Genomic DNA, 21,695 nt, shown 5'->3' with positions numbered 1-21,695 from the left:
TGGCAACGTTTATTTATTTTTGGGACAGAGAGAGACAGAGCATGAACGGGGGAGGGGCAGAGAGAGAGGGAGACACAGAATCGGAAACAGGCTCCAGGCTCTGAGCCATCAGCCCAGAGCCCGACGCGGGGCTCGAACTCACGGACCGCGAGATCGTGACCTGGCTGAAGTCGGACGCTTAACCGACTGCGCCACCCAGGCGCCCCATGATGATTCTTTTTTCTAAGCTATTTTCCACTCAAAGCTTAAAGGAGATTATGTTTTAACAAGGGAGCCCATTGCCTCACATCTATTCTGTACATGAAGCAAGGTTGACCTTCTTTCCTCTTCTCCACCTCCCACTCACCCACCAAGTCCCAACTGCAGAAACCAGAGGGAGCTGGTTCTTCAGAGCATCCCTCACTTTGCAAAGGTAGCCAGAGTCATTCCTCATCTTGGACAAGTTCCAGCTAGAAAAAGTGACAGGGCAGTGACTCTCAGTGAACAACTGATTTTGAACTTGGCATCACAGAGCACTGGCTTCAATGTCAGAAGGCCCGGCTTTTAGATCAAGGCTTCCTGCCATTTATCTGCTGTCTGACCTAGCCAGTGCCACATTCCCCAAGGGGCAGAGTAAGTATACACTCAGACCACCAACAACAGGAGTACAAAATAGAGAGAGAATGAAAAAATCTTTAAGAAGCCATTTCAATTTCAACATACATGTGGAACTCTTAGTAATTTCAAAACATACCATCTTATTTGAAGGTTTAACATTGCTTTTACTTGGAATTACACATCAGGAGACACTCTAATCTTTTCAACCCTTAGGGGTTCTAATTGTCTTGATCCAGCTGGGTGCCTCTGGACAAATCCCTTCCTTCTTCTGGGCCTCAGTAGTCAAGTGTTATGACACCCATATGGTTAATGACCAAGTTTTGTTTTTTAATTTTAAAAGTTTGTAATGTTTGTAATGTTTATTTATTTTTGAGAGAGACAGAGACAGAGGGTGAACAGGGGAGGTGCAGAGAGAGAGAGAGAGAGAGAGAGAGAGAGAGAGAATCCGAAGTAGGCTCCAAGCTCCAAGCTGTCAGCACAGAGCCCAATGCGGGGTTTGAACTCACAAACCATGAGATCATGGCCTGAGCTGAAGTCTGACGCTTAACCAACTGAGCCACCCAGGCACCCCTTAATGACCAAATTTTTCTGTCATGTGGCATAAACCAACTCCACCTAAACCAGAGAAGTATAGAGACAAATGATGCAAAGTCACCACTCTCCTCCTGACACCTAATCAACCTCACAAAGGTCAAGGTTGAGCCCAAGAGCCATAACTTGAATATTCTCCTATTACTCTACTCTTCCGTCATCCTGATGCTTTTTGTCACCTTAGCTGTTCATGTGTCTCTAAAAAGGAAAAGATTAAATTTCTTGTTTCTAAAGTAGAGAAAATTCTAGCGGACATTTTGGTGTCAAAATTCCAGGGAAGATGTTTTCAACACAAGGAAATACCACGAAGCAGACCAGGAATTTCATGGTATTTAAGAGAAAATGGGCTTGCTTACCCTCCCCACTCGGTCAAGCCACTGTCCCAAGGGTCTCTGGGCATGACAGGTAGGACTGAGACAAAGTGAGCTCTGGCAAAGTGCCTGTTGCAAGTCCCCAAAGTTCCCCCTGCTCCATTCAACTCAAGCAGGCCATATTCCCTCCTCAGTAGCAATGATGGTCCAATTCAGGGTCCATGACACCTCATCTAATGGTAAATAGGCTGCGGTCTAAAGATGTGGTTCTCATTTTTTCATCTCCATATAGATTTACAACAGTCTCCCCTTGCACTGTAATTATGATTTAAACATAAACAAACCAGCTGTCCTTTCTGATTTGGAGCCAAAGTTGCCACAAAGCTGGAAAATCAGAAGGCAGGAATTTTATATAAAGATGAAGAGGGAGTTTCCACCATCGACTCAACGGGCTGTATTCAAGCCAAAACAACTGCAAGAAGGAACAGAGCATCTTCCCCACGGCAAGTTCATCAGCTAACGTAACACGATAGGGCCCAGTGTTATTAAACATACCTAGATTTATCTAGTGCTTCAGTGGCTTCTTTGCTCACTTCAGAGATATTATACCCCTAGGCCAATAGCCTGATTGCTTTTGTAATTATCATCTAAGCACCTACAAACATTAAATGGATCTCTGAGGGAGAAATTGGAAAGCTTGGATTGACTCAGCATATTGCAGCAGGCATGGAGCTGTTTCCCTCTAGCTTTGTCCATGCCATTCTTGAGACGAAGAGTACAGAACACGAATGCAATAAAACAGGTCACATTCAAAGCCAGATGTGAGGAAAAAACCCTCTAGTTATAGGCAGGGCCACGCCAAGGGTGTGGCAACAGTCACAAATCCATAACCAGAGGAGCCTGGTGCATTCCCATAGCACGCCCTCTCCTCTTTCCAACCCCCATCCCCCACCTCACCCCAGTTACAAGAGCTTCTAGGGCAGTCTCAAAGGGGTTCAAATTACCAAAGAACAGCCTTCAGTGGAGGAGGAGGTGTTGCCAGGCAACCAACCCAGCCCAGTCCCACCCTTGTAACCTTGAAGATGGTGGGGGTGTGACCCCCGGTTGCAGAGAGGAGCACTTTGGACTCCCTTAGCATCAACTTTCTCCTCCTCTATCTCTCTCTCCTCCCCCTGCCCTCCCCCTGCTGCCTCTCAGGGCCCCCGGAAGAAGGCTGCAGTCTGGTCTCTGCAAGCCTGAAGGCTAAGGGCCAGTCTGACTTGCCATGGCTCCCATAGATGACAGCCAAGCTGTCCCTGCAGGAAGGCTACAAGCTGCTGACCTGTCAGGTGTCATTCACTCCCGTTATGTTGCTTCCAAACCTTCCTCCCTCCTTCCCAGGTCTTTCTTGCCCCCCGTGGTCAAAGAAATACCCAAAGGAAGAATTTGGGGGAAATCCAGCCAGTGGAGGATATATAGGGTAAAATGCTGAGTGGGAGCGCTGACCACCAGCAAAATGGTCAGTAAAAAAGTAGGAGTACTAGAAGAAAAGGCACAGGGAAGAAAAAAAAAAACAAGACCTGATAATGGTAAAAAAAAAAAAAGGGGGGGGGGAGGGGGATATTTACCTGGGGTCAAAATATAATACATAGCCTGCTGAACACCTTGTTCAAGCTTATACCTGAGCGACAAGAGGGTGGCCAGATGGTGCACTGATTATGCTCCCCAAGACTCTTTGCATTTGGTACCTATGCTCAGATCATTGCTGAGAAGGCCTAATTTAAGTGATACGCAATCAAAGCACCTGAAGAGAAAAGTGTGCAGTGGGAACCTCAAGGGGAATCTAGGGTAGGGCATTAGACCAGAAAATGGAAAACCAGAACTTCTTGCCAAATTAGGGCAGCCGCATTCCATTTATGCAGCAGACCCCTCAGTGGCTCTCAGCTGAGAAACATGTTCGTTCCCAGAGAGGCCAGTGGACACACCAAAAATGGCCACTCTCACAGAAACCAAAACAATGTGATTTATTCTAAGAGTTGCCCCCCTTCCTTTAAAACATATCCATTGCACAAAGCCATCTTTTTCTAAACCATCAGATCACAGGAAAGGGTTAAGTCCCAAGGTGACTTGGTGAAGCCATGCCTTCCCTCACGTGGAAAAGGCTCTGATTCAGTGGACAGAAAGGTATAGGCTGGAAAAGCAGAGCCTCCCTTCTGTCCTTAACTTACCCAGCTAAACTCAGTAGGTGGCTCTCTGTAAACTGTGTGGGGATTTTGAAAACTACTCCCCCAGCTGACTGATCAAATTTCTCCTAGGCTAATCCTGGTAGTCAGTAGTCAATGGGACCTCAGGAAAAAAAAAAATCAACACTGAACTTCTTACCCTCTTTGTTAACTGAGAACTAACCAGACTTAGGGCCCCAGCTTTCTTGGTCCCCTGCCATGCAGAGGTTTCTGGTCCCATGTCTACATTCCATCTGGCAGTCATCTGCGTCTTCCACCTTCCTTTTCACACATGATCCAGTTCATTTTTCTCCACTAGTGACCTCCACCATCTACCTCAGAAGTCAGAGACCTTTTCCAAAGAGGAGGTCCCAGGGCCTCTGAGTCCTGTCCTACTGAAAAGAGTGGGGGCAAGGTGGTGTCTGCAAGGGAGAGGGGCTGGCCCAGGTAATCCTTCCCCAAGGCAGCAGGAGTCGCACTCAGAAGTCAGCAAGTAGCCATCTTCTGCCTCCATCTGAAACTTTCTGGTCACACTGCTCCTTCTCTCCCCTTTCTGGTGTGCCAATTGGCCTTGGTACCTGGCATGCCCCAGCTGTGGTCAGCATTTCCAGCACGTTCAGTCCCCTTGCTTTCAGCAAAAGTTTCACACTCTAAGGAATCACTGCATTGCCACGGAGCAAGGATTCCCCATTCAAAGTGCTGGAGTCCAAAGTAGTCAGGGTCAAAGGCTCGCATCGCCCTCCTACCCTCTCACGGGTCCTGAGTCCTCAGCCAGGGCACCATTGGGTTTCTCAGGCACGGCTAATTCCTTAAGGAATCCTGAAACTGATGACAGTCACTTTAAGCGGTTCTCTCAAGCAAATCCGTGCAGCCAGACCCTAAGGGTAGGGGTCAGCGAAGCTGGAGGCAGTCTCTCCTTTCCCCCACACCCCTCGGGCCACTCCTGGCGCAGTGACCCCGAAATCGCGGGCAGAAGCAGGCGGGAGGGCGCTCTGACACTCCTCCGCGAGCGAGCCGCGAACACGCTCCGGCGCGAAGTTGCACAGGTTTAAATCCGGGAGGCACCGCCGCTAGGCTCCTGCGGCCGCGTAGTTGGCCTGCGGCTCCCGCGCGCTTTCCGAAGCGGCCGAGCAAAGACGCCAGCGGCGCGGCCATTTGGTTCCCAACGCCGCGAAGACGTGGACGCCTCGGGCCTTGGGGACGGCGCTGAAGCCGTCCCGGACCCAGTGGCTCCCAGGAACCCCGCAGGTCCCCCCGCCTTGCCCCCCAACCAGATCCCCAGAAGGTGGCCGCGCACCCCAGGGCCGAGAGCCCCGAGGGCACAGGGCCACTCAGGACGGCGCGGCAGGGTCAAGGAGCAGGAAGTTCCAGAGGGAGAGCGGCGGGTCGGGAGTCCAGGAAAAGGGATCCCCTCACTCGCTGAGGAGAAGGGAGGGAAGGGTTGGGAAGGGAGGAGGAGGGGCCGGGAGGGGACGCAGAGACGGAGATCACTGGCGCCCCCAGAGGCGGGGTAGACGAGGGGCCGTGAGGCTCCCAGGCGCGGTTTACCTAGCTCTTCCTCGTCGTTCTCTGGGCCGAGCAGGCGGCAGGGAAGGCGGCGGCGGAGGCGCACCGTTCGCCGGAACAGGCTGTCGGTGCGGCGCCCCAGGGCCAGCAGGTGCCCCTCGAGGTCCTCAAGCAGAGCCAGCGAGTGGCCACAGAGATCGGCGAGCTGCCGGAGCAGGCTGAGCGCGGCCAGGTGGCTCACGTCGCGGAGCTCGGTGAGCGGCTGCGGCGGGTTGCGCGGACACAGGCGCTGGGGCACCACCGTGCGCCTGTAGAACGGCATCCCGGGCGCGAGCGCGGGGAACCAGCCTGGCGGCGCCGCCGACACACCCGGAGCGGCGCCCCTGGCCCAAGAGCCCCTGAGTGGCGGCCCCAGCTCCGGGTGTAACAGGCCCCGGGCGCGGGCCCGCGAGCTGGCGGGCGCCGAAGACGCCAGGCGGGTGGGCGGGCTGACGGGTTCCCAGCCTGGAGCGCTGTTCCCCCCGGGGCTGCACACTCGCCGAAGCCACCAGTCCCTCTGACTCCGGTTCTCTGGGCTCCTCCTCCTCCTCCTCCCCGCCTTTCTCCACCTCCTCCTCCCTACTTCGGGATCCCCCCACCCACCTTTTTTTTTTTTTTTTTTTTTTTTTTTTTTTTTTTTTTTTTTTGGCGGTCAGAGATTCGCAGATTAACGTTTGATCCGGGAGAGGAGGGAAAGGGAAGTTCGAGTAAAAACAGCGAGCTACAGCGTGAAAGAAGGAATGTCTGCGTGAGGTGGGGGGGGGGGGGGGGATTGTGATGTTCGGTACAGTATGTGTGCCCGTGTCCTCCTGCAGAGCTCGAGTCCCAGTACTGATGGTTAAAGTTGTGTTCTGCTTTGTTTCTTTAACTTAAACTTTCTCTTCATAAATAATAAAAATTCAAGCGCACCCGCTCCCACCGAATGGTCTGATTTCATTCATCTAGCTTTCCTTTCCCAAACATGTACTTGGTGTCACACACGGGCTAGACTAAGCTGTGAGTACAGCCTTCTAGCGCCCAGGAGCTTGGGAATGAGGAGGAAAGAACCAATTATCTTACTGGACTGCTCAGAAGGGCAGTGTCTTTGGGTACTCTCACAGTGCCTGGACTGCTCTAAACACCCTGGAATGAATGAATCCATGAATGAATGAATACAAACCTATTCTCTGGAACAATAGATGCAGTTCAGATGGAGGGATGCAGCTCCATACATTATGCAAAAAGAGAGCCCAGAGCTACCTCCAGCTCTGGCAGCACTGGGCTCCTGAGATGCCCGTGGAACAGCCTGGCGTATGCTTTCAGTACGGGAAACCCTGTAGTCACGCCTCAATTCCTCTCCATTGTAGAAGTTAGAAGAGAGGGAGACACTGACATCCTCAAAACCAGAGTGCCTGAGTTATGTGTGTGTCCCTGTGCACTTGGGGAGTTTCCCCTCTCAACACTTATTTTCAACACACTGAGCTACCATCTGATTCTCCCCTAAGCCACTTTGACATTGCTGTGGTTCCATTTCTTCCTTCTGGTAATTCTTATATCTTTCCTGCTAAAAATGCTCCGATCCGTATAATCCCTTCCTCATAATCTATTAATAAAACACCTTGAACAGACTATGTGTGTCTGTGCTAATGATCCTGAGTGTGGCCTGTTCATTCATTCCTTTACAGAATTGTCCCTAAGGCAGTTCAAAAGGCCTTACAACTAGTTAAAAGTAATCTGATTACCCATGTTCCTTGTTCAGTAAAGTGGAACATGGATACTAAAAAAGTCCTTTCTGTTAAAATAAGAAACAAATGGGCAAAAGACAACCCCTTTTCTGAACTGTGAAATCCAATTGCAGAATGAGGACTCAAAATCCTGTATTTGGCGAACTCAAACCTGAGCCAAAAGAGTGACTGGCAGGAAGTAGGGACTTGGCTGGACTCTCCAGGGATACTTTTCCTTGACCTATGGGCTGTTTAGACTGATCTTCGTTGGGGAGAAAAAGAAATGAGGTACGAGCAGATTGAAAGAGACTGTGTGGGCAAAGCTTCACTGCCTGAGGGTGGCAGGCCTAGGCTGGGCCTGGTGTCTGAGCCGACCTCACTTTGATTCCTGAAGCTGATGAGTCTTTCAAGGCTCTATAATAACAAGCTCCAAGCAAATCAGCATTGGCCCCACACCCTTCCCCCCCAGCCAAGTCTGTTCACTCCAGCCTCTTCAGTGTGCAGGCCCTGGCTTTCATCAAAGAAACATCAAGGACTTGCAATGGGGCCACCTCAGAACAGAGCCCCTCCTCCCTTCCCAGGACCAGAGCCGGCAGACTGCATGTACTGTTGGAAGAAGTCAAGAGACTATAAGTTTTCACCTTCCTTCTTACTGCCAGGCTCTTCCCAATAGGAAAACTAAGACCTTGAGCAAGAGGCAGGCTTTTATGTGGAGAGCCTCTGGGGAAGGAGCAAGGGGCCTGGCTCTGGTCTGTGGAGGGAGAGTCAGGGTTCTAGAAGTGCCACATTCCAGCCACACCGTCCAGGGTGGGTCAGCAAGCTAAGATGAAGGGTCCTGTCCCATACTCCCATATCACCCTCCAGCACAGCATTGGCACAATCATCCTTGTTTAACAGTAACAATATCGTGGAGACAACTGGGTGGCTCAGTCAGTTAAGTGTCTGACTTGATTTCAGGTCTTGGTCTCACAGTTTGTGGGTTTGAGCCCTGAGTCGGGCTCCACACTGACGGCACAGAGCCTGCTTGGGATTCTCTCTCTCTCCCTCTCTCTCTCTCTCTCTCTCTGTCTGCCCCCAAATAAATAAACTTAAATTTTTTCTTAAAAAATAATAATACCATCTTCTCCCATTAAACTGTTAGCTCCATGAGGGCAGGAACCTTGTCGGTCTCACTCACTTCTGTACGCCCAGTGCCAAGCCCAGCGACCGGCACACAGTAGTACTCAGAAAATGTATACTGATGAATGAATAAATGAGGCTGGATTATAAAAGAACCCAATATGAAGAGCTTTACTAAAGGACTTAACTTGGCCTAAGGGTTAGTAGAGAGTCATTGTGGATTCTGTAGCAGAACACTGCCTGATGTGGGGAAGGAGATGCTTGAGAACTTTTCATCTGGAGGCAATGGGAAGAGGCAAATGAGGAGGGCAAGACTTCTATGTCCCATCTGCACACACAGCCCCAGGGCCAAGTAGCCAGAAAGTGCTCTGTGAATTCAACATTTGCTTTAATATGCTTATAAACCGAGGCACTGTGCATTCAGAGGGAGAGAGAGGGAAAGTGCAAAGGGGAGAAAGGAGAAGCCCCTAACAACCAAGCCAGACCTGAAAATGCTGGATGCTTCCTACCCATCCACCAACTCCTAGACTCCAGACCTAGAGCGACTCATCTGTCGCTGTGCTCGGAGTTCCAGACTAAGCCTAAATTGGGCCCACCTGTGGAACTGGAGGTGGGTCTGGTCTAGAAGCAGTGACTGGGAAAGAGTGGCCAGAGAGGTAGGAGGGAAATGGGAGAGTTGGCCACCGCAACCAGCAAGGCCTCCGCTCTTCTTCCCACCTTCTGTCCTGCCTAACTAGCTGCTGCTAAGAACCTAGAACTTCAATAAAAACTGGATTTGAAGGCATACATAAGTAACATAGGATATGACACTTCTCTTCCTTCAAGCTGGCAGCTGCCATAGCTGCGAAATGAAAAGTCATGAGCAAACATGCAACCTACCCAGTTTGCCAGTACAGCCCTGTCTTATTTCAGGATGAGAAACAAGAAAGGTGCCCCCATGTTGCTACCTCTCAAATTTCCACAAATGGTAGCACTTGAAAGCCAAGCAGCAATGCCAGTTTTCTCCGTGACATTCCTCTATAGTCAAGCAATTGTTGTGGTTTTTTTTAAATGTTAATTTATTTTGAGAGAAAGAGAGAGAGAGAGAGAGAGCACACATGAGCAGGGGAGGGGCAGAGAGAGATAGGGAGAGATAGAGACTCCCAGGCAGGATTCATGCTGTCAGCACAGAGGTCGATGCGGGGCTCGATCCCACGAACCATGAGATCATGACCTGGGACAAAATCAAGAGTCAGACACTTAATGGACTGAGTCACCCAGGCACCCCAGTCAAGCAATTGTTTTATCTAAGTTGCAAGAATATACATTCCACTCCCAGTACCCTCTTGCCACGAGACTCTGTGCAGATGCTTTCCTTATGAATGAATATACATATGTATGTATATGTATATGTATATGTATATGTATATGTATATGTATATGTATATGTATATGTGTATGTATATACACACAGCCAGTAGGGGGATATAAAGGCTGATCCTCAGTCCCAACTTTAACATCGTCTTGTTCCCTGGTGCTAAGTGTCCGTACCAAGAGAAACTAACCAGAATTGGCAAATACCAGATTGACTTTTTTTTTAATGTCGTTTACCCTTTTTGGTATCAATGCTTGGCTCTGTAGTTAAGAACACAAGCAAACTATCTCCTCAGACAGGCCCTAATAAAGTAGCCCGAGGAAAACAAACTAGCAGCTTTTAGCTTTTCAATCAGAAGAGATCCCACGATGCAATCAACAATGCAGACAAAACCCGTGCTAATCAATGCCATACTCTGAAAAGAGTGGGAGCAGGATGGGGATCAATGCCTCAAGATTTGAGAAGCCGGAGCAGGCTTCTGCCCTTGAGGCAGCCTTCAGAGTGGGGAGGGCTGTGCACCAGAGCTGGGCCTCCAGGGGCAGACTGGAAACTTACACAGCCATCAATCACCTCCTAGGCAATCGGCGTGTAAGCTGAAGACGGCTCAAGGACCTAAAATAAATTCCTTCCAGCCCAGACTCAGTGTTTCACACACACGCAGGGCAAACCCTTCAAGAATTCCATGAGGAAATAAACCTTTATTTCAAAAATAAACTTTGATGTTGTTTGAACTTTGGCCCTGACTCTGAGCCCAGGCTGAAACTGCGAGAAAAGATTTGTGGTATTTTGAAAGAAACTATAGGAGATTTCAGCAGAACATGAACACATTCTTGTTCAGCCTCTCATCCTCATGTTGTATGTGGGTTCCCCCCTCACCACCAGTCCACCACCCCTCACCCCACTATCCTGTTTTCCCTCACTCCCTCCTTATCTTGTCTGGAAGAGACTATAATTAGGAACATTCAGATGTTGCTGCATTCAATGGGTAATTTTATTCTAACAGGCTTGCTTTACTCACAAGAAATCATATCGGGACACTCCCTGACTATCCTACTCCTGACCTAACAACCAGCACCCCTCCCCTGCAAATTCCTGTCTCCCCACAAAATCCTGAAGCAGTAAGGAAGAGTCCTTAATCTCTCCAGGATGTGCTGTGTCCATCACATGATGACATGCCTTCTCTGTGTATGCTATTAAGGCTGCATTAGGTAATAGCCATGTCCATCTCTACAACTTTAAATTGGGAGTTGTTACACAGATCAGGGCTTTGGATTAATTAGGGAACCTGAATAAGTAACATGTCAGCATTATCAGGCATCCAAATATGGTTAGACATGTGGTTCTCTTTCCTTCTCTAGTACGAAGCTGTGCAGCACAGCATAGTGGTCACAGCCAAATGTAGGCTTTAGAGACCCACTGATCTGAGTTCAAATCCCCAGCTCCCCAGCTCTGTGTCTTGGCAAGTTACTTAACACCCACTGTGCCTCAATTTACTCATCCATAAAATAGACAAGACTAATATTCAATTGATGTGCATGAGTATGGCCCTACTGATTGTCTAAAGGCATCAATTCTTTTTTTTTTTTTAACATTTATTTTTGGAGAAACAGAGAGAGACAGAGCACGAGTGGGAGAGGGGCAGAGAGAGAGGGAGTCACAGATTCTGAAGCAGGCTCCAGGCTCTGAACTGTCAGCACAGAGCCCAACGCAGGGCTGGAACTCACGAAGCTCGAGATCAGAGATCATGAGCTGAGCCAAAGTCAGATGCTTAACCAACCGAGCCACCCAAGCACCCCTAAAGGCATCCATTCTGATTGATCAGGGTCTATGCCTTTGTGGTTATTAAATATTTACCTTGTAGGATTGTTCTGAGGATTACATGAGATAGTGTACGTAAAGTGTTTGGCACAGAAGAGCAGTATAAATAGTGGTTTCCTGACTATAAAAAAGGAAGGTACATTTTTTTTCTCCCTTCTCCATTCTGAGGGGACATAGCCTCCTGCCCTTGCATCAAAGTTTCTGTACTTACAAAGAATATAATCAGGAATAGTCTAAATCTTGTCTCTTACTCAATTGCCTTCTAATTTATCAAATGCTTCCTGACATTCAGATGTCTCAACTTCTTTATCAAGTCTTTTCTCAGCCAATACATGAGGAAGGGATTTATTGGATTAAACTGGATTACAAACTTGTGGCAATAACCAGTGGCAGCCCTCATCTACTTCTTTTGTATGGGTTGCTCCACTTTCCAACCATCTCAGCTATATCTTTTTTTAAAAACATTTTTTTTAACGTTTATTTTTGAGACAGAGAGAGAGAGACAGAGCATGAACGGCGGAGGAGCAGAGAGAGAGGGAGACACAGAATCGGAAGCAGGCTCCAGGCTCTGAGCCATCAGCCCAGAGCCGGACGTGGGGCTTGAACTCATGGACCGTAAGATCGCAAGATCGTGACCTGAGCTGAAGTCGGACGCTTAACCGACTGAGACACCCAGGCGCCCGAGCTATATCTTAAATAAGTACAAGTCTACTACTGCTAACGATCTAGCCCAGAATCATCACTTTGAGGAATCAAAATGGACATTTGCTCAACTTCTTAGTAAGTCCAGTTCCTGGAGTTACCTAGAGAACAGTCTCCAAACATCCCAGGTGAGTTTCCATATTTACATTAAAAATGGCTATCCAATCACTATATGCAATTGTAAGATCATACATTCCAGACAAAGTACAGTTAACCCTTAAACAATGCAGGGGTTAGGGGCTCTGACACTTCCCCCATGCAGTTGAAAATCCACGTATGGGTGCCTGGGTGGCTCACTGGCTAAGCATCAGACTTCAGCTCAGGTAATGATCTCATGGTTCGTGAGTTTGAGCCCCGCATTGGGCTCTGTGATGAGAAAGCAGAGCCTGCCTCAGATCCTCTGTCTCCCTCTCTCTGCCTCTCTCTCTCTCTCTTTCTCTCTCAAAAAAAAAAAAATTTTTTTTAAGAAAATCTGTATATAACTCTTGACTCCCCAAAAACTTAACTACTGTTTACCAGAAGCCTTAACAATAATATAAACAGTTGGTTAACACACACTTTGTATGTTATATGTATTATATATTGTCTTCATATAATAAAGGAAGCTAGAGAAAAGAAAATGCTATTAAGAAAATCATAAGAAGGGGCGCCTGGGTGGCTCCTTGGTTAAGCATCCAACTTTGCCTCAGGTCATGATCTCATGGTTCATGAATTCGAGCCCTGCATCAGGTTCTGTGCTGACAGCTCAGAGCCTGGAGCCTGCTTGGGATTCTGTGTCTCCCTCTTTCTCTGTTCCTCCCCCGCTCATTCTCTCTCTCTCTCTCTCTCTGTCTCTCTCTCTCTCTCTCTCTCCCTCTCTCTGTCTCTCTCCCTCTCTCCCTCCCTCTCTCTCAAAAATAATAAACACTTAAAAAATAAAATCATAAGAAAAAGAAACTATATTTACAGTACTGTGCTGTATTTATCAAAAATATATTTGTGTATAAGTAGACCCATGCAGTTGGAACATGTATTCAAGTTTCAACTGTATATATCACAATCACATAAACCATATTTATATATTTATATATATATATCTCCTATTGGTTCTGTTTCTCTGACTGAACCATGACTGATACAGACCACCACCTCTCACTCCCAGGGCCTGACCATTACTATTCATCTTGAAACCATCATAAATAACCTCAACATGGCTTTTATCTATTTATGTCAGTCACTCTAAGACTCTCAAGACCCATTCCTCTCTTTGAGTGTAGTCTGACAGCTCTGTGTATCGCTTTTATGACTCCATATCCCTCCTCCCCAACTTCTGAAACCTTTTCCTACTATGCTTTGTAGAATGCATGGACAGCTATCACCAATTCCCCTATCTCTGCAACTGCGTCTCTACATATTCCCTTCGTCTTCTCCCTCAACTGAAATTAAACTCCACGGTCCTTAGTGTCCCTGAAGCCCTCTTTAAATAGCGCTGTCTTCTCTCTCACACCTCTAGCACCACTAGGCCTGGAAGTGTCAAAGGTATCCTCCTTGTTTTCACTTCCAGGATGTTCTCCTCCCTCCCTCCTCAAGAACAATCCCCAGCTTTGAGGGTCCTCAGATTAAATCACTCACTGTCTGTCCTCAGAGCAACCACTGACCCCTGGATGACTCATACTGCTTCCTTGAAGATTTTAGCACCCAGTTCACTGTTACTCCCTGCAACATTATTCCTGTCATAATTCTGGGTCATTGCAGTATGCACATAGATGATCTTAATGATAGTCTGGACTGTCAGTTCCTTAACCTCTTCTCCCCTAAATATCTTGCCCTCCACCCTACTTGGCCCACTAACCCACTAACCCACATGGTCATACCACTGACCTTATAATTACTACCACAAAACAAAACAAAAAACCCTATTCCTCCCTTTTCTCAACTTCAAGCATCCCACTTTTCAACTAACACTGCCTCCTTTCTAACCCATGTTATTGTTTCTCCACCCTAACAGTACTTTGGCCCCATTCATTAAACCTGGCACTCCCACTTCCCTTCATGTGTTCACTTCCCTCCCTATCCAGCTTAAATTTCATGGTCAATCATTATATTAATTCCTCTACATGTGTTCTCAATTAGTGATTTGAGATTTTATTTTCTAATAAATATTTAATGCTATAAATTTCCTGGTGAGCACCACTTTTGCTACATCCCACAAATTTCAATATGTTTTCTTTTTATTTTTATTTAATTAAAAATATTATTAAATTTGCCTTGAGAATTTCCTCTGACCCCTGACTTATTTAGAAGAATACTTTTCAAGCTCCAAAAATTTGGGGATTTCCCAAATATCTTCCCAATGATAATTTCTAGTTTAATTCCAATATGGTCTGATTTGCATGATTTCTATTTCAAATTTGCCAAATGTTTCTTATGGCCCCGAATATGGTCTAACTTCGTGATTGTTCCACGTGCACTTAAGGTCTGTATTGTGTTGGGTGGAGTATTTCATAAGTGTCAGTGGGTTCAAGTTGGCTGATAATGTTCTTCATATTATCTATATCTTCACTGGTTTTCTGTCTACTTACTCTATCAATTATTGATAGAGGAATGTTGGAATCTTCAACTATAATTGTGGATTCGTCTATTTCTCCTTTAAGTTCTGTTTTTGCCTCATGAATTTTGAAACTCTCTTGTTAAGTACATACATATTTAGGATGGTTATATCTTCTTGAAAACTGATACCTTTATCATTATGCAATGTCCCTTTCTATCCCTGAAAATATTCATTGCTCTGAACTTGGCTTTGTCTGAAATTAACATAGCTAGATCAACTTTAGATAATATCTGTATGGTATATCTTTCTCCCATTTTACTTTTAATTTATTTCTTTACATTTAAAGTGGGTTTCTTGTAGAGAGCATGTAGTTGGGTTGTGTTTTTTTTAATGTTTTATTTATTTTCAAGAGAGAGAGAGACAGAGTGCAAGTGGGGGAAAGACAAAAAGAGAGGGAGACACAGAATCCGAAGCAGGCTCCAGGCTCTGAGCTGTCAGCACAGAGCCTGATGCGGGACTTGAACCCACGAACTGTGAGATCATGACCTGAGCCAAAGTCGGACTTAACCAACTGAGTCACCCTGGTGTCCCCGGTTGTGCTTTTTAATCCAGCCCGACAATCTCTGTCTTTTAACTGGTATGTATAGATCTTTCACATTTACAGAATTATTGATATCATTTAAATAAAATCTATCATCTTGCTAGCTGATTTCAGTTTGCTATGTCTTTTCTTTGTTTTTTCCAGCCTCTACTTCTTTTTTCTCTTGGGTTAATTGACCACTTTTGGGAATTATTTTTTGTAGTAAGAGATGTATGGCATAATTAGGATTTTAACAATTTTAGGTGTACAATTCACTGGCATTATTATCCACAGTATTGTGCAACCATTACCACTATCTGTTTCCAAAACTCTTTCATCACCTAAAACAAAAACCCTGTAACCATTAAGCAGTAACTCCCTGTTTCCACCATGCCCAAGCCCCAGGTAACCTCTAATTTACTTTTTTGTCCATATGACTTTGCCAATTCTAGATATTTCAGATAAATGGAATCATACAGTATTTGTCCTCTTATCTCTGGCTTCTTTCACTTAGCAGAATGTTTTCAAGGTTCATCCATGTTGCAGCATGTATCAAAACTCCATTTCTTTTATTGGCTAAGTAATAATCCATTGCACTATGTATCACATTGTGCTTATCCATTCATCTGTTGATGGACACTGAGTTGTTTCCACCTTTTGTCTATTGTGAATAATCCTGCAATGAACATTGGTGTAAGAGTACCTGTTTGATACTATTTTTTTTTTCGGTTCTTTAGGGCATATGCCAAAAAGTGGAATTGCTATGAAACTCTATGATTCACCTTTTAAGGAACTAACTAGACTGCTTTCACATCTGTTACACCATTTTACATTCCCACCAACAATGTATGAGAGTCTAATTTCTTCTACCCTTACCAACACTTATTTTCTGTTTGTTTTTTCTATGATAGCCATCCTGGTAGGTGTGAAGTGGGATCTCACTGTGATTTTTATTTGTATTTCCCTAATGACTAACAATGTTGAGCATCTTTTCATGTATTTATTGGCCATTTGTATATATCCTTTGGATAAATGTCTTTTCAAATGCTTTGCCCATTTTTAATAGGATTGTCTTTTCATTGTTAAGTTATAAAAGTTTTTTTTATATACTCTGGATAGTAAACCTTATCAGATATAAGATTTGCAAATATTTTCTCCCAACCTATAGATTTTCTTTTCACTTTTTAAAATAATGTTCTTTGATGCTCAAGAATTTTAATTTTGGTCAAGTCCAGTTTATTTTTCCTTTTGCTGTCCAAGTTTTTGATGCCATATCTAAGAATACATTGCCCAATCTAAGACCATGAAAGTTGATTGTTATCTTTTCCTCTAAGAGTTTTACAGTTTAGCACTTACTTTAGGTCTTTGATCCATCTGGAGTTAATTTTTGTAAATGGTATGAGGTCAATCTTCATTCTTTTGCATCTAAATATCTAGTTTTCCCATTGCCATCTGTTAAAGAGTCTTCTTTCTCCCATTGAACAGTCTTTACCCCCTTGTTGAAAATCAATTGATCATAGGTATTTCAGTTTATATCTGTACTCTCAATTCTATTTGTCTATATGTCTATCTTTTTTTTTTTTTTAGGAGAAAGTGCAAACGCAGTCACCCACTACCACAAATTATGTAGTCCAGTTTCCCACATTTGGGGAAATCGCTGGGGTCAGCACATCCAGAGTACAATGGATAAGCCTCGCCCTGGGAAAACCCCTTTCGTGATATTGGTATCTCCCCTGCCAGGTAAGTATCTATATATCTATCTTTATGCCAGGATTACATTGCTTTAATTACTATAGCTTTGTAATAAACTTTGGAATGAGAAGCTGAGTCGTCCAACTTTATTTCCTTTTAAAGATTGTTTTGGTTATTTGGAGTCCTTTGCAATTCCATATGAATTTGAGGATTGGCTTTTCCATTTCTACAAAAGTCATTTTTTTGATAGCATTTTTTAAAATCCATTTTGATAAAGATTGCATTCAATCTGCAGATGCTTTAGATCATACTGGCATCTTAACAATATTAAGTCTGCTAATCCATGAACATGGGATGTGTTTCCATTTCTTTGGGTCATAATTTATTTCAGGAATATTTTATAGTTTTCAGTGTATAAGTATTTAACCTCCCTTGTTAAGTTGTTCCTAGATATTTTATTCTATTGCATGCTATTATAAATGGAATTGTTTTCTTAATTTCTCTTTTGGATTTTTCATTGCTGGTATAGAAACACAACTTTTGTTTGTTTGTTTGTTTGTTTGTTTGTTTTATAAATCAATTAATTTTTAAATTTACATCCAAGTTAGTTAGCATATAGTGCAACAATGATTTCAGGAGTAGATTCCTTAATGCCCCTTACCCATTTAGCCCATCTCCCCCCTCCCACAACCCCTCCAGCAACCCTCTGTTTGTTCTCTATATTTAAGAGTCTCTTCTGTTTTGTCCCCCAACCTGTTTTTATATTATTTTTGCTTCCCTTCCCTTATGTTCATCTGTTTTGTATCTTAAATTCCTCATATGAATGAAGTCACATGATACGACTGACTGACTTTCTCTGACTAATTTCGCTTAGCATAATTCCCTCTAGTTCCATCCATGTAGTTGCAAATGGCAAGATTTTATTCTTTTTGATTGCCAAGTAATACTCCAGTGTGTGTGTGTGTGTGTGTGTGTGTGTGTGTGTGTGTGTGTGTCTTCTTTATCCATTCACTCATCGATTAACATCTGGGCTCTTTCCATACTTTGGCTAGTGTCAATAGTGCTGCTATAAACATTGGGGTGCATGTGCCCCTTCAAAGCAGCACATCTGTATCCCCTGGATAAATACCTAGTAGTGCAATTACTGGGTCATAGGGTAGTTCTATTTTTAATATTTTGAGGAACCTCCATACTGTTTTCTAGAGTGACTACACCAGTTTGCATTCCCACCAGCAGTGCAAAAGAGATCCTCTTTCTCCACATCCTTGCCAATATCTGTTGTTGCCTGAGTTGTTAATGTTAGCCATTCTGACAAGTGTGAGGTGGTATCTCATTGTGGTTTTGATTTGTCTTTCCCTGATGATGAGTGATGTGGAGCATTGTTTTATGTGTCAGTTGGCCATCTGGATGTCTTCTTTGGAGAAGTGTCTATTCATGTCTTTTGCCCATTTTTTCACTGGATTATTTGTTTTTTGGGTGTTGAGTTTCATAGGTTCTTTATAGATTTTGGAAACTAACCCTTTATCTGATATGTCATTTGTAAATATCTTCTCCCATTCTGTTGGTTGCCTTTTAGTTTTGCTGATTGTTTCTTTCGCTGTGCAGAAGCTTTTTATTTTGATGCGGTCCCAATAGTTCATTTTTGCTTTTTTTCCCTTGCCTCTGGAGATGTGTTGAGTAAGAAGTTGCTGTGGCCGAGTTCAAAGAGGTTTTTGCCTACTTTCTCCTCTAGGATTTTGAAGTCTTCTTGTCTTATGTTTAGGTGTTTCATCCACTTTGAGTTTATTTTTGTGTATGGTGTAAGAAAGTGGACTAGGTTCATTTTTATGCATGTCATTGTCCAGGTTTCCCAGCACCATTTGCTGAAGAGACGGTCTTTATTCCATTGGATATTCTTTCCTTATTTCTCAAAGATTAGTTGGACATATGTTTTTTGGTCCATTTCTGGGTTTTCTGTTCTGTTCCATTGATCTAAGTGTCTGTTTTTGTGCCAGTACCGTACTTTCTTGATGATTACAGCTTTGTAATATATCTTGCTGTCTGCGATTGGAATGCCTCCAGCTTTGGTTTTCTTTTTCAAGATTGCTTTGGCTATTTGGGGTCTTTTCTGGTTCCATAAAAATTTTAGGATTGTTTGTTCTAGCTCTGTGAAGAATGCTGGTGTTATTTTGATAGGGATTGCATCGAATATGTAGATTGCTTTGGTTAGTATTGACATTTTAACAATATTTGTTCTTCCACTCCAAGAGCATGGAATATTTTTCCATTTTTTTGTGTCTTCTTCAATTTCTTTCATAAGCTTTCTATAGTTTTCAGTGAGAAACACAACTGGTTTTTGATTGTTTATTTTATGTCTTGTATCTTTCCTGAATTTATTAGCTCTAGCAGCTTTAAATAGATTCTTTGTGATTTTCTTTATATAGCGTCATGTCATCTGGGAATAGAGAAAATTGTACTTCTTCTTTTCCAATTTGTATATTTTTTATTTATTCTTCCACCTAATTATTCTGGCTAGAATTTACAATATGAAGTTAAATAGCAGTGGTTAAAGTGGGCATTCTTATCTTGTTCTTGATCTTAGGGGGAAAGCTTCTAGTGTTTCACCATGAATATGATGTTAGCAGTGTGTTATAAGGTTTTTTAATCTCTAAAAAAAAGGCTTTGTAAAGCACATTTTTTTATTCAACACCGTATCATAAACATGTTTCCAAAAAGCAAAAATATTTTTGTATGATTAATACATCCAAGAAATAAATGACAAGTTTGAGAATCTTATACAGCATTGGAAAGAATCATTAAACTCAAAGATAGAAAAATATCCAGAATGAAACTCAAAGGGACATAAATATGGAAGACACAGAAGAAATTGTAAAAGACAAAGGGATACAGTGAGAAAGTCTAACATATGTGTAATTGGATTCCCAAAAGGAGAAATGATGGGGTAGAAGCAGTGTTTATAGAAATAAATTTCTAAAATTGAGAAAAGATATCCAACATAAGTTCAAAAATCCCTAGAGTTCAAGCAATATAAATCAAAAGAAAAACAAATCTAGGCACTTTATAATGAAACTGCTAGAAATAAAAAAGATGAAAAAGAGAAATTCCTAAAAACATACAGAGAAACAGTATGGTAGTTTTTCAAAACATTAAAAATAGAAGTACCATATGATCCAACAATTCCACTTCTGGGTATAACCCCAACACAATTGAAAGCAGGGTCTCAAAGAGATATTTATTTATTTATTTATTTATTTTATACTTTATTTATTTTTTGAGAGAGAGACAGAACGTGAGGGGGGAGGGGCAGAGAGAGAGGGAGACACAGAATTTGAGCAGGCTCCAGGTTCCGAGCTGTCAGCACAAAGCCCGATGTGTGGCTCAAACCCAGGAACTATGAGATTATGACCTAGTTGAAGTCAGACACTCAACCGACTGAGCCACCCAGGTGTCACTCAAAGAGATATTTATAAAACTATGTTTGTAGCAGCATTAATCACAATTGCCAAAAGTTAGAAGCAACACAAGTATTCATTGATGGATAAATGTATTAAAAAATAATGTATTTCCATACAATAGAATATTATTCAGCCTTAAAAAGGAAGAGAATTTTGACACATGTGACACCATGGTTAAACCTTGAGGACATTATGTTGAGTGAAATAAGCCAGTCAAAACAAGACAACTACTGCATGATTACACTCTGAGGTACTGAGAATAGCCAAATTCATAGACACAGAAAATAGAAGGTTGCTTGCCAGGGAATGAGGGGAAATGTTTAATACATACAGACATTCAGTTTTCAAAATAAAAACAGTTCTGGATATTGATTGCACAATGTGAATGTGCTTAACACTACTTAACTGTATACTTAAAAATTGTTCAGATAGTAAATTTTATGATTTGTATATTTTAAGAGATGTTAAATTTTTTAGTTTAAAAAAAATCCAGAGAAAAAGAGTATAACTTCAAAGCAGAAATAATTAAAGTAATATCTGAATTCTCAGAAAAAAATACAATCCAGAAGAGAGTGGAATAATACTGTCAAAGTGCTGAAAGACAATAAATGCCAACCTATAATTCTATACCCAGAAAGAACACCCTTAAACAATTAAGTTGAATGTCAACATATTCAGACAGGCAAAACATGAGAGAATTCACCATAAGTAGACCAGCACTAAAGGAAATGCTAAAGGTTTTTCTTTAGGCATAAGGAAAATGATCCTAGATAAGAGGTCAGATTCAGGAATGAAGAAAATGAAAAAGAGTAAATAAGGAGAGGAGGAGAGAAATGAAAAAGACTACTACTACTACTAATGTCTTAGGCAGTGTAAATATATGAATAAAGTTGAAATACATAACACTAGCATGCAAGTCAGGAGGGGTGGTACACAGAATCAAAGTGTTCTAGGTCCTGGCATGGAAATCATCAATATATGAAAAAGCTCTCAGCCTCATTAGGAACCAGAAAATGCAAATGTAAACCCCAACATGATACAGCTCTATATCCACCAGAATAGCAAAAAAAAAAAAAAGCCGACTGACACTGCCTAGTTGGTGAGGATGTAGAAGTAGTGGAATTCTCACATGCTATTCCAGTTACATCAGAGTGTCATATGCACAAAAAGTCACAGATATGGGGAAACAAAGATATGGGCAAGAAGAGTTATGAGTCTCGTTTACAATACTTACAAACTGGAAACAACCAATTGCCCATCAACAGTAAAATGGGCAAATTAAATTATGGCATGTACATACAATAGTACATTTTAGAGCTGCAGTGTCTGATATAGTAGCCACTAGCCACATGTAGCTCCTTAAATTTAAGTTAATGAAAATAGAATTTAAAATTCACCAGTTCCTCAGTAACATTAGCTACATTTCAAGTGTTCAATAGCCTCACGTGGTTAGTGGCTATCAAGTTGTACCATATAGACACAGAACATTTCCATCAC

The 21,695-nt window shown here is 43.2% G+C and overlaps 1 protein-coding gene and 1 non-coding gene across 2 annotated transcripts in view; both read right to left on the bottom strand.

Annotated features, from left to right (window-relative positions):
* The window catches only part of NHSL2 (NHS like 2), a 279,106-nt gene extending 273,250 nt beyond the window's left edge, over positions 1–5,856 (bottom strand). The window contains exon 1 of the mRNA XM_040467830.1: positions 5,249–5,856. Coding sequence (XP_040323764.1) covers positions 5,249–5,528 — 280 coding nt within the window. The 5' untranslated portion in view covers positions 5,529–5,856. The remainder of the gene's footprint in view (positions 1–5,248) is intronic.
* A 10,779-nt stretch (positions 5,857–16,635) lies between these two features.
* On the bottom strand, positions 16,636–16,799 carry LOC121025305 (U1 spliceosomal RNA). The gene has a single exon (XR_005788007.1). It is a non-coding gene; the product is annotated as a U1 spliceosomal RNA (small nuclear RNA).
* Between the last annotated feature and the right edge of the window lie 4,896 nt (positions 16,800–21,695).

This window comes from Herpailurus yagouaroundi, unplaced genomic scaffold (genome assembly GCF_014898765.1).
Source record: "Herpailurus yagouaroundi ecotype Mexico unplaced genomic scaffold, PumYag 67569, whole genome shotgun sequence".
Lineage (NCBI taxonomy): Eukaryota > Metazoa > Chordata > Mammalia > Carnivora > Felidae > Herpailurus > Herpailurus yagouaroundi.
This window is presented reverse-complemented; position numbering and strand designations above follow the sequence as displayed.